At 45.2% G+C, this 13,608-nt stretch overlaps 1 protein-coding gene across 1 annotated transcript; it reads right to left on the bottom strand.

The window, feature by feature from the left end:
* Nucleotides 1-718: 718 nt before the first annotated feature.
* On the bottom strand, nt 719-11,291 carry LOC128752237 (gap junction gamma-1 protein-like). Its single transcript, XM_053853231.1, has 5 exons — nt 11,028-11,291; nt 3,583-3,854; nt 3,296-3,512; nt 2,538-3,218; nt 719-1,773 (listed from the first exon to the last, which is right to left on the bottom strand). Exons 2-5 carry the CDS (start codon nt 3,820-3,822, stop codon nt 1,760-1,762), a joined length of 1,152 nt encoding a protein of 383 aa, XP_053709206.1. The 5' UTR covers nt 3,823-3,854; nt 11,028-11,291; the 3' UTR covers nt 719-1,759.
* Between the last annotated feature and the right edge of the window lie 2,317 nt (nt 11,292-13,608).

Below are 13,608 nucleotides of genomic sequence, written 5' to 3'. Positions count from 1 at the left end.
AAGCGAGAGGAAGTCAACAGACTGAAGGAGGAAATGAAGACAAAACACAGAATCTCCCTGAGGGCAGAGTTCACTGAGAGGTTCATCACTTTTGAGGACATTTTGCCGGGCTGTTTTCACATCTTCAGTATACGGCTGCCTCAACTTTTCCACACTCTTGGCTCACTTTAGCCATCACAAGAAGGGAATGAAATCTTTATTCTCATCAGCTGCTTTTACCCTGGTAGAACATGGATGTCTCCATTCAGGCTGGTGCCTGAATCTGACTAGAACTTTGAGCAGCCAAATGAACTGGACCTTCTGTGTGGGGCTGTTCCCTCCAGCGCTGCTGAACTTGGACTGAAACCTGAACCTATAAGGCTCCTCCATGTTGTATCAGCAGAGAAGGAAGAGTCTTGTCTACGTGTGATGCATGTATTCATGTTCCACTCAACCCTGAGTTTTTAACAACCGGTGGCAACCCTAAATATTTCCACTATCCAGGGAAAGCTTGACCTCAGTTGTGAGATCACCATGTTGGGAGCAAGTGTAAAGTGCTGACGCAGAATCGAACCAGACAACTGTACCCCCTTTTCTACCTGTAGAGGGCAGTGCAGACCCAGTTTTCTGTTTCAGCCGACTCTTCAGTTCATTTCTCCTACGAATCCAAATATTTGAGGGACTTCAAGTCAGTAATCTGCGGTCAACCGAAATGAGGCCTCCAAAACATTTGCTCAAATATATTTTATTCAATTTCTCTCAGCACAAAAATAATTTCTACAGTTACATAAACTACAAAAATTGCAATTGGGAAAATAGTAGCACAAAAGGAATGTCGTACCTTACAGAAAAGACAAACTAAAGTGAGATGAATATCAACGCGGTATAGGATGTGTGATAAGATGCGTGTGAAGCCAGCTGATCATGAGATCGCATGTGTAGAAGCCACCAGGATGTGAGTCTTTTAGAAGCTACAGGCTTGTTTTCCTAGTGTCAGCTGTTGAAAGGCAAAAGGGGGGAAGCAGACATGAAAGTCAAAGGCTGGAAAAATATGTCTCGCAATTGAAGAATTTAAAAAGATGAGGCTGGATTGTTGTCAAGGAGGCAGATGTTTCCGCTGGTGAAGCCTCCTCTGTAGCGGCTTCGATAAGTCTGGCCAGTGAGTTTGGTTCACCATCAGAAATACGGTTAAAAGTGTGTTTTAAATCATTGTGCACAAAAGTCTTGGAAATTCCTTGAAATATTTCCAAGCCATAAAGAATTCAAGCATTTTCCAGGCAAACATTTTTGGCAGATTGCGTGGATAAACCAGCAGATTACTGAAGAAATGGAACCATTGAAGCTGTTAGATGGAAGGTTCTGGAATCTTTTGAAGCATGTGACGACAAAATTGTTTGCGGAAACTTTTGACAGAGTGCAATGACCATGAGAGTTACCAAGTGCCACAACGGGACGACGGTGAGGCTGCTGATGTGCAGGAGGAGCCAGGACAATGGAGGCTTGGTTACAAACGTGGGATGTGACTGCATGCATTTCAAGTTTAACTTCAGGGAGATGAACAGTCATTCAAAACAGCTCTCAGCATTTTACGCTTTTCAACCAACCTCTAATACTGAAAGGCACACAACACGCATACAAGTACGCACACACAAGCACACGCACACACACGCACACGCACACAGGTGGTCCTCAGTGGTCTGACTGCATTCCCATATGTGCTTCCCCATGTGTTTAAGGCCAGTAGGAATGAGAAGACAGGCGACTGAGGCAGGGCGCAGGCTCAGACATGTAGACCTGCAATGAGAGGATATTCAGATTTCTGCAACATAAAGGGCCCATATACTGTACTTTCACAGTGTTAGCAAGACCACCTGAGCATATACTCCAGTGTTTCCCATGTAAAAGTTTTGAACAAGGCTGCTCCACTGTAACACAATGCCACTTGGAAGATACATTTGACAGTTTCTTTTGATCTTTTGACACGTGCACACGTTGGTCTTCTGATCTTGGAGAGTACCGCCATTGACATACATTGACGTAACCCTATCCCCAGCCTCTCCCCCTAAAACTAACCATCTAAAACAAATGGCTACATTTAGCCTATACTCTTAACCAAACCAAAACCCAATTATAACAGGCAGGTTTGTATTGTTATCCCTGTGGGGACATTGTGAGGTTTCTCACATAACCCTTTCCCCAGCCCCTCAGCATAAACTTAACCATGGCTAACCTGAACCAGGACTCTGAACCAAACTGAAGCCTATTTACAATGACCCAGTTATTTTGAAGTCTTCATCCTCATGACATATGATCCTCACAAGGACCCTGTTTTGTCAAGAATTGGTACCCACAAAGAAGGATGAACACGCACGTATCGGCACACACATGTAAAATGACTGTGTCCAGTATGGTGAACTGAATTCCATATACAATATGAATTTCCCCACTGTGGTACAAATAAAGTACATCTCATCTATGACTGTTACCATTTTTAGGACTTAGGAGATGAAATATTTCTTCCAAATAACCATATAGACAGAAAAAAAAAATCCACTTACCTTTCTCACTCGTCTCTCCCTGCTTTTCTTGAGCAAAATTAAGGCGGTTCTGTTCCGAGGCCGTCTGTGCCACAGTGTTGACCTCTGGGCTGCTGCTTCGAGATGGGCTTCCCTCCTCAGTTTGGTAGGCAAGGTGCAGTTGCTGCTGCGCAAGCTTGAGGTGCCTCCTCAAGCGCTCCAGCTCTCTGGACGAATTCCCTTCATCCCCTAAACTCTCCCTTCCAGAGTCGCTCATGGGCAAATCCCTCAGGTCTCCCTTTTGCCGCTCCTTCTTCATGGTGGCATGGTACCCTGGCGGAGCAGTGGGCATGGACCGGGTGGGCAGGGGCACAGCGGAACGTGCTCTCATGGAGGGTCGTCTCCGAAAGCTATCTTGGATGCCGCCGATGCCCAAATGGAGGATTTCGAAGAGGGTGAGGAGCAGGCACAGGAAGGACACCACATACATCACCAAAAGAAAGATGGTCTTCTCCGTGGGGCGTGACACAAAGCAATCCACCGTGTGCGGACAAGGGGAGCGTGTGCAGACGTAGAAGGCCATCACATCGAAGCCGTAGAGAACATACTGGCCAAACAGGAAGGCCACTTCAAAAGCAGCACGCCACAGAAGCTGGCACACATACACCGTCATTAGACCATCCCGCAGGATCCGCCGCCGACCGTCGTGTTTCTTCACAGTGCCTTAATGGAGGAGAAAAAAAAAAGAAAAGCAAGTCTTATAAACTACCACTGCAGCATCTCACAAAGCATGAAGGTACCTATTACTGGCTTGTCGGGCTCGATCTCCTCAGCGATCATGGGGTCCTCTTCACCATTGTCTTCTGCCTCCTCATAGTCTCGCACCGCCCCACGAGTGACGATGGGCATCCTCTTTTTCTGAGGCCGCACCTGCCGATAATCGGTATCTTCCATGCGGGCAATTCTGTGCATGGCAAAGCCCAGGTACATGATGGTGGGTGTGGATATTAGGATCACCTGGACAAAAAGCCTGATAAGAGTGCGTCACATGGAACTACAGTCAAAAGCGTTTGGACGACTGACCCACCTGGAAAATCCAGAATCGTACATGGGAGAGCGGTGCAAACGCATCATAGCAGACGTTCTCACAACCAGGCTGGTTGGTGTTGCAGACAAATTTACTCTGCTCATCGTAGTAGATGGTCTCACCACCGACAACCGTCAACACGATGCGGAAGATGATGAGCACAGTCAGCCAGATCTTCCCCACGAAGGTGGAATGGTTTGAGATCTCATCCAGCAGGCGGGTGAGGAAGCTCCAACTCATTTTGCAGTAGCGACCAGGAAGCTAACTGGGCTCTGAAGCAGAGACAGGAGTGAGAGGAGTTAGCAAACAACAATACCAGCCTACAATATGTTCCAGTCCCTCCGAGCAAGACATTTTAATACATTTTTTTTATTATTTTGGTCTGGTGGTTGGACACGGCCAGACATTTTTAAGACATGGTTTGTGGGAAAGTGTTTTGCTGGTTTTATGTCCACTTCCAAACAATGTTTTTTTATAGTCAATTGAAGCCATAAATTCCTCAGTTGGAACTATATTGACCAAGAAATCGCTGACAGAATTACTTCTCTCAAGCCGCAGGCCACTTCACCTTTTAAACAAAGACTCAGAGGACTCTGTCCTATTGTCACATGAGAGGGAAGCTGTGCTTAGATGGCATCCCTGACAGCTAAAAGGATGACTGTGAAACTGCACTTTTCATGGTGCACATTAAAACGAACACTTTTCTCACTTGTACACTAGAGAATGATTTGCTTCTGGATAGTGATGGGCTGATGAGGCTTCATGAAACAGTGTCCTTATTTTCAGAGGCCACCAGATGGCACTCTCTGCTCCAAAATCTTTGGACTTCAACAACCATTCCAATGAAACCGCCATCTGGTGGGCTCTGAACGTTAGGACACTGTTCGTCTTGTCCCCAACGCAAATGAGCCTCACCTCCTGCTGCATTCAAAATTACAAGAGATTACAATTGCATTCTGACTCAAAGGATGAACAAAGTAGACAGACATGAAAAGATGCATCGCGCACAAAAGTCTGCACAGATACAGCGGATGAAAACAAAATTAGGAAGGAGTCATTTCAATGGAAAATCCAAATGATTTTTAAACCAGTGGATGGAAACAGGAGTTGAGACAAATGGGAATGTGGAGAATCCATCCACACCAGAAGAAAGCCAAGAATGACTTCCCATTGTAAACAAAGAGCTCAACAAGCAACCAAAACATGAATCGCGACATCTGGCAACATATTTATCAAAGGGTTTTGACTCCAAAAGGACAGAAGTGCAGTGTTATTGGTTTGAGATGTCCAGGTATAATGTGTATGAAAAACAAAGAGGACTTTAACTGTGAAGAGAACGGAAACTCACATAAAGAAGCAAGAGTTTCCATCACGTTGGCAGCAGGAAGAGAGCTTGAAAGTGCTACTGGCAGCAACAGAACAGAGGAGCAGGGAAAGTCAGCCCAGTGCCAGGTTTACATTTCTTAATGAAGGACCAACAGCAAGAGCGCGTGAAGACGCGCGCGCACACATACGCCGACTGGATGTTGACCCCACATGTGAACGTCAGTGGACTTGGGCTTTGACAGTCGTGCAAGCAGCAGCCTTGAGAAAAAAAAAAAAAAAAAAAAACACTTGGCAGTGATTCCCGCGTGAGCTCCTTAAACATCAAAGTTCTGGCTGGCATGTCTCAGCTGGCTGTGAGGAGACTTGGTGGACCAAGAGCCTAAACACAGTTTATTTGCTGCCATGCTGCCAGAAAAGCTCCCATAAATTCCTCTCTGCCCACAGTGAGATAGGTTAACATGCAAACAACAGATAACATTTCAACAACCTTCAGAGGTGCGTTTCACAGCAAAGAAAATCTGGATTCAATCAATTGGAGTTAGAGCATCCCACTGACTTCTGTGTTCCGACTCGTACAACGTTCAGTCTGAAGCTCAACAGCACAATAAAACACCAGGAGAAAAAGAACAAACACTGAAACTGGGTGGAGCTCTGAAAGTGGACAGGATTTCATGACTCACTTCCACACGGCACAAGAACTTAGAGGCACTGCCTACCCTTCAGGTTACACATCCTTCACCACTGGAACAGTGGATGACCCATTTATCCAGACATGCACGCCGGCGTCTACCGGCAACCTTTGGATGAAGGACTTAGGGTGACTTCCAATTCCTTCCTTAACCCTCAGACCTCAAAACCAAGTGTTGAGGAAGATTTTGTTCCTTAGAAATGGGACACTCCTTAATGCAGGTACGCCCTTAGCCTGGCCAAAAGGCTAAGGCGGCATTCCGTCTGTCAATTCAGAAGAAGAACAAGAAGCATCTACAGCAGAGGTGGGCAATTAAATGTCCCAAGGGGCCTGGTTATATATTGTGACCGTTGAGAAGGGCCGTCAAACACAAAGAGAGGAGAACAAGAGAAAATTGAAAATAAAAATCATGTGTGATTATGAATCTACACTGTAAAAATGCATATAAACTGTTGGTTTGTTGTGTTTTATTTAATGTAAACCACATTCCATTTAAAGATTGTCAATGTGGCTCATACATTTCAAAATTTACTTTCAATTCTGATGTATTTTAAGGGACAAGAAATACTCCTAAAATAGCCAACAGAAAAGATTTAGAAAAATAATTAAACAAGAAGGTTATGTTTCAGTTACATCATAATAAACAAAAAACAATCCATAAGACAAAATGTCAGAGACAACAACAATGTCAGTTTTATAGTTTTGCTCTGACTCCAGGAGGGCCACATAAATACAGTCAAAGGGCCGCATTTGGCCCCCGGGCCGCACTTTGCCCAGGTCTGATCTACAGGATCAGCGACAATTGGCTGCAGCTGTGTCTGTCTTTTGACTTATGTCTATGAGCAAAGAAAAAACATTTGTAGCTTGGTCTTTGTTTTCGATGGCATCTTTGATACTACGCAAAGGATTCTGGGTATTCCTCAGTACCAAGGGAGGTCGCAGAGTTTCTCAAGATTGTTCAGTTTAACTTCCTACTTCTCATTTTGTAGGAATGAGGTTGAGGATTAGGAGGAATTAGAACATATGCTCAGTTTGGAACAAAATAATAAAATGCAATCCTAATTATCCTGGGCTCTGGTCTGGCACTACTTGGTACGGTTGAAAAGGACTGGTCAGCTGATACGAGTTTCCTCATTTTGCATTTCTCATGAGTCAAGAGAGCCACCACTGACACTCTCCGCCCTGGCTTGCTTTACTTGACCCGCTTCAAATGCACCATGGTGCGTTCACTGAGAACTGTTGTGTTGAAAGAGGCGACTCTGCTCCCTCAATGACTTGTTTCTGCTTTGCGGGACTTGCATATTGGGATCCTCTTCGACTGCAACTCCAAATTTATATGCGATTCCTGCGGCCAGCAGTCGCATCATTGCTGTTTTTTTGTGACTCGGTTTTGGTCAGCTGCAGGTCTGACTCGTTTCAACTTGTCGCTACAACGCGTTTGCTGGAGTGTGCAGCAGAGAGTTGGGGCAGATGAGAACAGTAGATGGGATCGGCTTCCAGAAAAGGAATAGTTTTAGAGAAATCGGTGGTGAAGGTTCAGTCGATCGATCAACCAGCACGTGCCTGGTAAAACGGAAGCGTAAGGTCAGTCTTTTAAGAGCCTCTGTGAGAACTTAAAATAATCCTATAGTAAAAAGGGCTGAGGAAGAATTGCTGGCTGATGTAAAAGTAACTAAAGCGTGAGATGAGCATTTTTCTCAAGAGTGAAATTCTCCGGAGATGTTTTTAAAACTGGAGGGTATGTACAAAATCTCAACAACACTTTCCATTAAGTGGGTGCTGTCAGTTTCTCTCATTGTTTGTCAAGACACCCCATAATTTTTTTTGTGTCAGCAAACTGTTTTAGTTATAGCAATTCATTTTAGACTGATCTGAACAAAGCAGAAGGCTATGCTCCATTGACCACTTCACTACATGACTCAATAGTTGCTATTTTTGGACAGGACCTTCGTAAAGACTATACTGTAGACATTTAAAAAAAAAAAAGTTTATTTTGAAATTGTACACTCATTGTCAAGACTACAGGTCCCAGTGTGCTCCGTTGGGGACTGTCCTATCAATATGCTTTCTGCCCCCGACATGCGCACCACAGCTCATCACACACTGAAACAAATCAGACTCAGGAGAGCTCGGTCCTATTGAAATACAACAGTTCTTTCAGCGGAAGATACTTTCAAACCCACAGGTGGGGCACAGCCAGACCCTTCTTGTCCAAGTTGCCACTCGCCAGGTGTCAGTGCAAGCACAACAAAGTGTTTCCCCCACTTGCAGCAGCAAAAACTACTGAAGGCTTGAAGACGTTTCACGAAACAGTGTCTTGATTATGAGAGGCCACCAGATGGCGCTGTCTGCTGTAAAAAGTTTGGACTCAAACAACAAATTCAATGAAACCTCACTTAATTTCTAAACCAAGAGCGCCACCTTGTGACATGGTTTCATCAACCTGACAATACCGTTTCATGATGCCTCATCTACAAAGCACTCGTAAAGACATCTACTTGAGCAGACCGGAAGACTGTGTAATGTTTCAGTTGCTCAGTCGAAATGCATCCAACAAGCAACAACAAGGCACAGGCTGTTTCGATTATATACCGACTTTCATTTCTTCCAACTACCCCTTCTTACTTTCAGGGAAGGTTTGGAAAGCCTTTAAATAAAATGGGTGGTGAAACAATTGCTCCATTAAAATTTACTATCGTTTTATATTGGATATCGTCATCCAGCCAAAATACTGCATATCGGGACACGACTAACATCGAGCCCTCGCACACTGCTACAGCTGTAGTAGGGCGACTTATTGAAAGTGCAACAGCAAGAGAGTGACTTCACAGCCAGGAGGTTTCAGTGGAGCGGAATGTGGCACCAAGACACCCACACACAGTCATTCATCTGATCTGAGCCCTCATAGAGGTATCACCTGCCGGACAAACACGGCAGGCCCGAACCTGCTGTGAGGGGACCCTGGCTGCGTCTGGAGTCTCCTGCCAGAAAGATGGTGGGTGCAGGACCATCCCCTTCCCTCAAGGTTTATGGGAGTTGCAGCAGGTGCCCCTGCCACCCAGCCTTGAAGAGAAGGTGTAGAATGGAGGGATGGATGTTGCGTACAGCTGCTTGATGATTTCCTGAATTCAATCCAAGTAGCACTTCGATCCCCCTCCAGACCTTGAACTGTGGCATGTGGTCAGAGCTCAGTCATTGTTAGTGTGATTAACATATGTGGCCAAACACAGAATAAGAAATGTGTTTGTTACTTTCACTATTGTTTGAAATATTGCAGAGACTTTCCCAATGTTAAATATTAGATAATTAATGTAGGCTACTATTAAAAGAGGGTAGAATAATTTTTATACAAGTTTTTCAAAGAAAGTAAATGTTTCAGTGAGTATTTTGGGTATTAAAAAACAAATAATATCCAAAATACTCAGACAGATGAATGAATTCTTGCCTGCTGCTTAGCTACAGTGAGCATAATGAATCATATAAACAAAGGCTCTAGATAGTTTGGTTGAACACTCACTGTAAACTGCAATTCTATTCTCGCTCTCCAACACGCCAAGACTTTGAATCACACTTTGCACTGAAGCCGACCCTTTGTCACCAGCTGAATGTCACCAACGATATTGGGAAACAGACTCGGTGCATTGCTAACTGATACTGCAGTGAGGTCATGTGACTAGTCACCTTGCCGTACCTCCGCTTTGTCTGATGGAATCTCCCTCAACGCCAGCATCACCGTACAACCTGGGCTCCAGTTGCCCAAGTGAGAAGTTGCCACAACTTGCTAGCTTTCAGCAGCTAATAGCAGCTCCTGGACCCCAGAAACTCCCTGGACATGTAGTCGATGAAAAGAGGAGCTGCCTGTCAGGTTAGTGGGAAACATTCCGCTGTTTAACAAGAGGCTTTGATCGCTTCACCGAAAAAGGGAATAAAATATTTTACATTAAACACATTGCCTTTTATACAGTTTATTTTGCTTTTAAAAGTTGCAATGTTTTCTATGCAGTGCTGTTCAGTATTGCTGGTATTTCGCAGGAAAAAAATTGTAACTTTTGAGTGATTTAGTTGTGAAAAAAGGCAACACACACACACACACACACACACACACACACACACACACACACACACACACACACACACACACACACACACACACACACACTTTATTAAAGCGCCTATTGGCTGAAACCGGTGTCATCTTCCGCATTGAATGAAAGCCACGTACAATACAAACAATTACAGGCAATGTATTTACACTCGAGGTCAAGTTCTCAGTGAAGCTGGAGCTCCATCAGTGCAACTCTGACAGCTGATGACACATATACAGCATTTCCCAAGCACCTGACATTTGTACAGTAGAAAAAGGAAGCACCTTAATGAGGGCTACACTCATTCTATAACTATTGTTCTACAAGTCACAACTAAGACCATGAGTCAGAGAGCAATGCATCTGAGCAGAGGTCTAACACTGAGCCACAAAAGGGCAGCGCTGGGCACAAGTTACGGTTCCAACTGATCACGATGACACCCCATTTTATTTAGGCCCATTTGAAATTTTTTGAAAATTATTTGAGCGATCTGGGGATTTGCTCACATCAGTGCGAGGAAAAACAAATATAACCCAGGGTGAAACTGCCCATTATTTGAGAACAAATGTGTCTTTCACCACATGGAAGTTTGAGATATTCTCACTTGGGAATCAGGTCAGGAAATGTGGACAATTTGACTGGAAATGTAAGTGAACGAGAGGTTCCGTTTCACGACTCTCAACACCAAGATCATTGACTAAAACTACAAAGGAACTCAGTTCTGTACTGGATGGTTCCTAAACAACATGGGGTTACAGCAGGCAAAGGCAGATCACATCCTAAGACCAATGGGGGAAAGGTGTGTGAGAACAGTAGCGTTCTCTCTCAGCTCCACTGAATCCACGGCTTCTTTGCTTCAGGAGTCACCGGCCTCTCGGAGGGGATGGAGGGGAGGAGGGCCTGAGAGGTTTCGGGCACAGGATCAGGACAAAGCAACAGCCAGTTGAACATTCCTGCCTAACCAAAAGCAGAGAGCTGGATTTCAAGGTTCAGGGAGCAGACGCGGGGCACATGAAGCGGCCAGTCCCCGCTGAAAACTCGGGTCACGGAGGGAAATCAACGCCCCGGGTGACAATAAAGCACAGACGGCAGGGGCGGCGTGAAACCCTCCGGTGGGCTGTCGGGTCACTTCGGCTGACTCAGTGGAGTTCTTGAGCTCTGACGCGTCAGAGACGCAACGAAGTGCAAGAAACAAGCACCGGCAGAAGTGTCTTCAAACTATTTACCGGCTCATTCGATTCATGAAGCCTTAAACGCAACATGTTGCACTTGGTCCTCGGAAACGAGGGGTAGCCGAGCGTTTAGTCGAGTGTGAAGCAGAGGAAAAAACCATGGTGCCAACTCACCGTGCTCCACGGCTGCGCCGCGCTGCGTCTGACGCTCCACCGCCGCCAAAACTCTACTGTCCGGGGCAGAAAAACCTGACTTCGTTACAGACTCAGGGGCAGTAAACGTCACTTTTTTCTCTCCTAACACTGAGCACTCGGGTGATCTTCGACTCGCGCTCCTTCTTCTTCCTCTTCTTCGACTGTCGCGCCGCTTAATTGCTTCACCAGGTTTTCCTAATTTGTGCGCGCTCTCGACGCGTCCGCGTCCCCGACAGTGTCGATTCTGACCCCGGACCAGGGGTCTGCGAAGCTGAAGGAGCTGCGCGTCCCACTCTCTCGGTCTCCTCCTCCTCCTGCACCTCCCTCCGGATCATCTGAAACCTGAGCTGCAGAACCACTCGGACCACGGGGCTGCCATCAGAGGGTCCCCTCCACAGAAGGGCCCCTGAGGGGCCGCACACTGATCCACACTGCGAACTATTGAAGAACCTTTGGTCATAAATCCGACATCTTCTGCTCTGCAAACTCTACATTTTTGTGTACTAGTCATCGATTTTGTTTGAATGGTGCACAAGTTCACCTCACTACCATAGAGTAAAACAACACTCACTAGTAGCACTAGTAGACATAGTTATAATAGTAAAAATCTACTTGTTCTACTAGTGAACTAAAAAAAAGTTCTGCCACTTGTAACCCTTGTATGGTGATAAATGGGCAACTACTTGTAGTTCTAGGAAACCCAAAATGTCGTACTGCTAGTGAACTTTTGTTGTTGTTGTACTAGAACTACTAGGAAACAGTTTTACTAGTGGAAGAAAATACCCTGAAATAGTTCTACTCATGAAATGTTTTGCGCATTAGTGTGAGACTAGGTGACACAAGTGAAGAAATATGGTCTACTAGTAGACAGTTTTGTGTCTTGTAAAGGTTAACAATGTACTACTACTACTTCTACTACGACTACTACTACTAATATAATACTAGTTTCACTTCAGTTAAAATTAAGTTTCCTCTCCATTAAATTTAAGAGCGATGGATGTTTTTTGAAATGGAAATGTTTTTGCGCGTGGACTAAACGTGACAGGAAAGTGTAGACTAACTGATATGATGATGACGATGAATGTTAGAATTTTGTTTGTATGTATAATTATTTTATTGTTTTTTTTGTTTTTTTTTGTGGAAAGGCGGTGTGACATTGGCGAGTCATGATAAGATCCGGAGCACTCATCATTTCAAAGGAGGACCAGAGTGGTCCGGAAGGTGAAGGGCAGAGGAGGAAGTGTTGGGCAGGTATGGAGTCATGGGCAGAAATTCTGAGGGTCAGACGGTGCGAGAGGATGGAGATCATGTACATCCAGATGTAAACATGAAGGCAGGAGCAGGATGCTGGATAAAATCTAGACAACTGATGTGGAAATCATTATGTTGACAAGTCACAGGTTCCTGGGATCAAATCACAGCTCGGTGGGAATGTGTGTCTCTCACAGGTGAATGCGTAACACAGATGGGAGTAATGTTCTTTCAGTTTGGCTGCTGCACGGCTGACAGGAGGTGACAAGACCTTTGATAGAGTTTCTGAAACTCTGGGAGCCAAGCTGGCCCGGAAGACTGCTGAGTAACTGAAGCGCTGCGGTGGAAAAGAAGCGAAGAAAAGGCCCATGGTCGAAGAATTCCGCTGCCTTCAACACTAACCAAAACAACAGATTTCTTGCTGTCGTGCACAGAACAGCTGTAGCATTCCGGATTTACTGGAGGATGCAAAATGTTTGGAGGAGACTGTGGGAAGTCAGAGCGGGCCAGATGTCTGCACGGGCCGGATTCATGGCAGCATCCCAGCCTTCTCTCATCGCATCACTCTTCCGTCTACTTAATCACCTGCAACTTTTATCACCGATACAAATGCTGAGACTCGAACTTTGTGGGATCAAAGCCACAATTCTGTTGCTGGATTAGTGGAATGGAAAAAAAACAAGATCCTGCAGTTGTCGACAGAAATGAGGTGAGCGCGGGGCAACGCTTCCATGGGGGATCAAAATTCCTTCCCGGCCTCCTTTGGTGAGGGACTTAGGTAACGGCTTTAGTCATGGTGAAAACTTCTCATTTCACTCACCTGCTGAGGCGGCGGTGCTTCGACATACCTGGGCAGATTGTTTACTTCCTCCCCAACATAAACCGTGGTGATATGAATCCAAGGCGTGCGGTGCCCATGACTCACATACTCTCAGGGTTGGTTTCTGGCCTCGTTAATTTTGCCATGTTTTCAGCCAAAAAAACAAAGGGATTCAGAATTTCCTCACGAGGAGTTTATTTCTGGAGGGAAGGGGAAGGAGGAGGCTGCAAAAAGAAAAGAGCCAGAATACAACTTAATGACAAAAAGGGGAGTCTATTCGCTCCAGCTGTCTGAGGAAGCAGAAATTATTTCGTGACCATGTTCTGTGACAAACCTATGGAAAGGCGCCATCTACTCTGTTCTGCTGTATAAGTACTAGATTTTTGTGTACTAGTCCGCAATTTTCTTCGACGAGTGCGCAAGTACACCTTACTAGTGACACATGTACATTTCCAGTAGAGATTAACAGTGTTCACTAGTAGCTCTAAT

Source organism: Synchiropus splendidus, chromosome 1 (genome assembly GCF_027744825.2).
Source record: "Synchiropus splendidus isolate RoL2022-P1 chromosome 1, RoL_Sspl_1.0, whole genome shotgun sequence".
Lineage (NCBI taxonomy): Eukaryota > Metazoa > Chordata > Actinopteri > Syngnathiformes > Callionymidae > Synchiropus > Synchiropus splendidus.
The sequence above is the reverse complement of the archived record's forward strand: the minus strand, read 5'-3'. Positions and strand labels throughout refer to the sequence as shown.

Bases quoted from the DNA above. Each gene is read 5' to 3' on its own strand.
- LOC128752237 (XM_053853231.1), bottom strand. From the start codon at position 3,822: ATGAGTTGGAGCTTCCTCACCCGCCTGCTGGATGAGATCTCAAACCAT. The intron at 3,513-3,582 runs GTGGGTCAGTCG...CTTTTTGTCCAG, and splicing joins TACGATTCTGGATTTTCCAG to GTGATCCTAATATCCACACC. The intron at 3,219-3,295 runs GTACCTTCATGC...TCCTCCATTAAG, and splicing joins GCCCGACAAGCCAGTAATAG to GCACTGTGAAGAAACACGAC.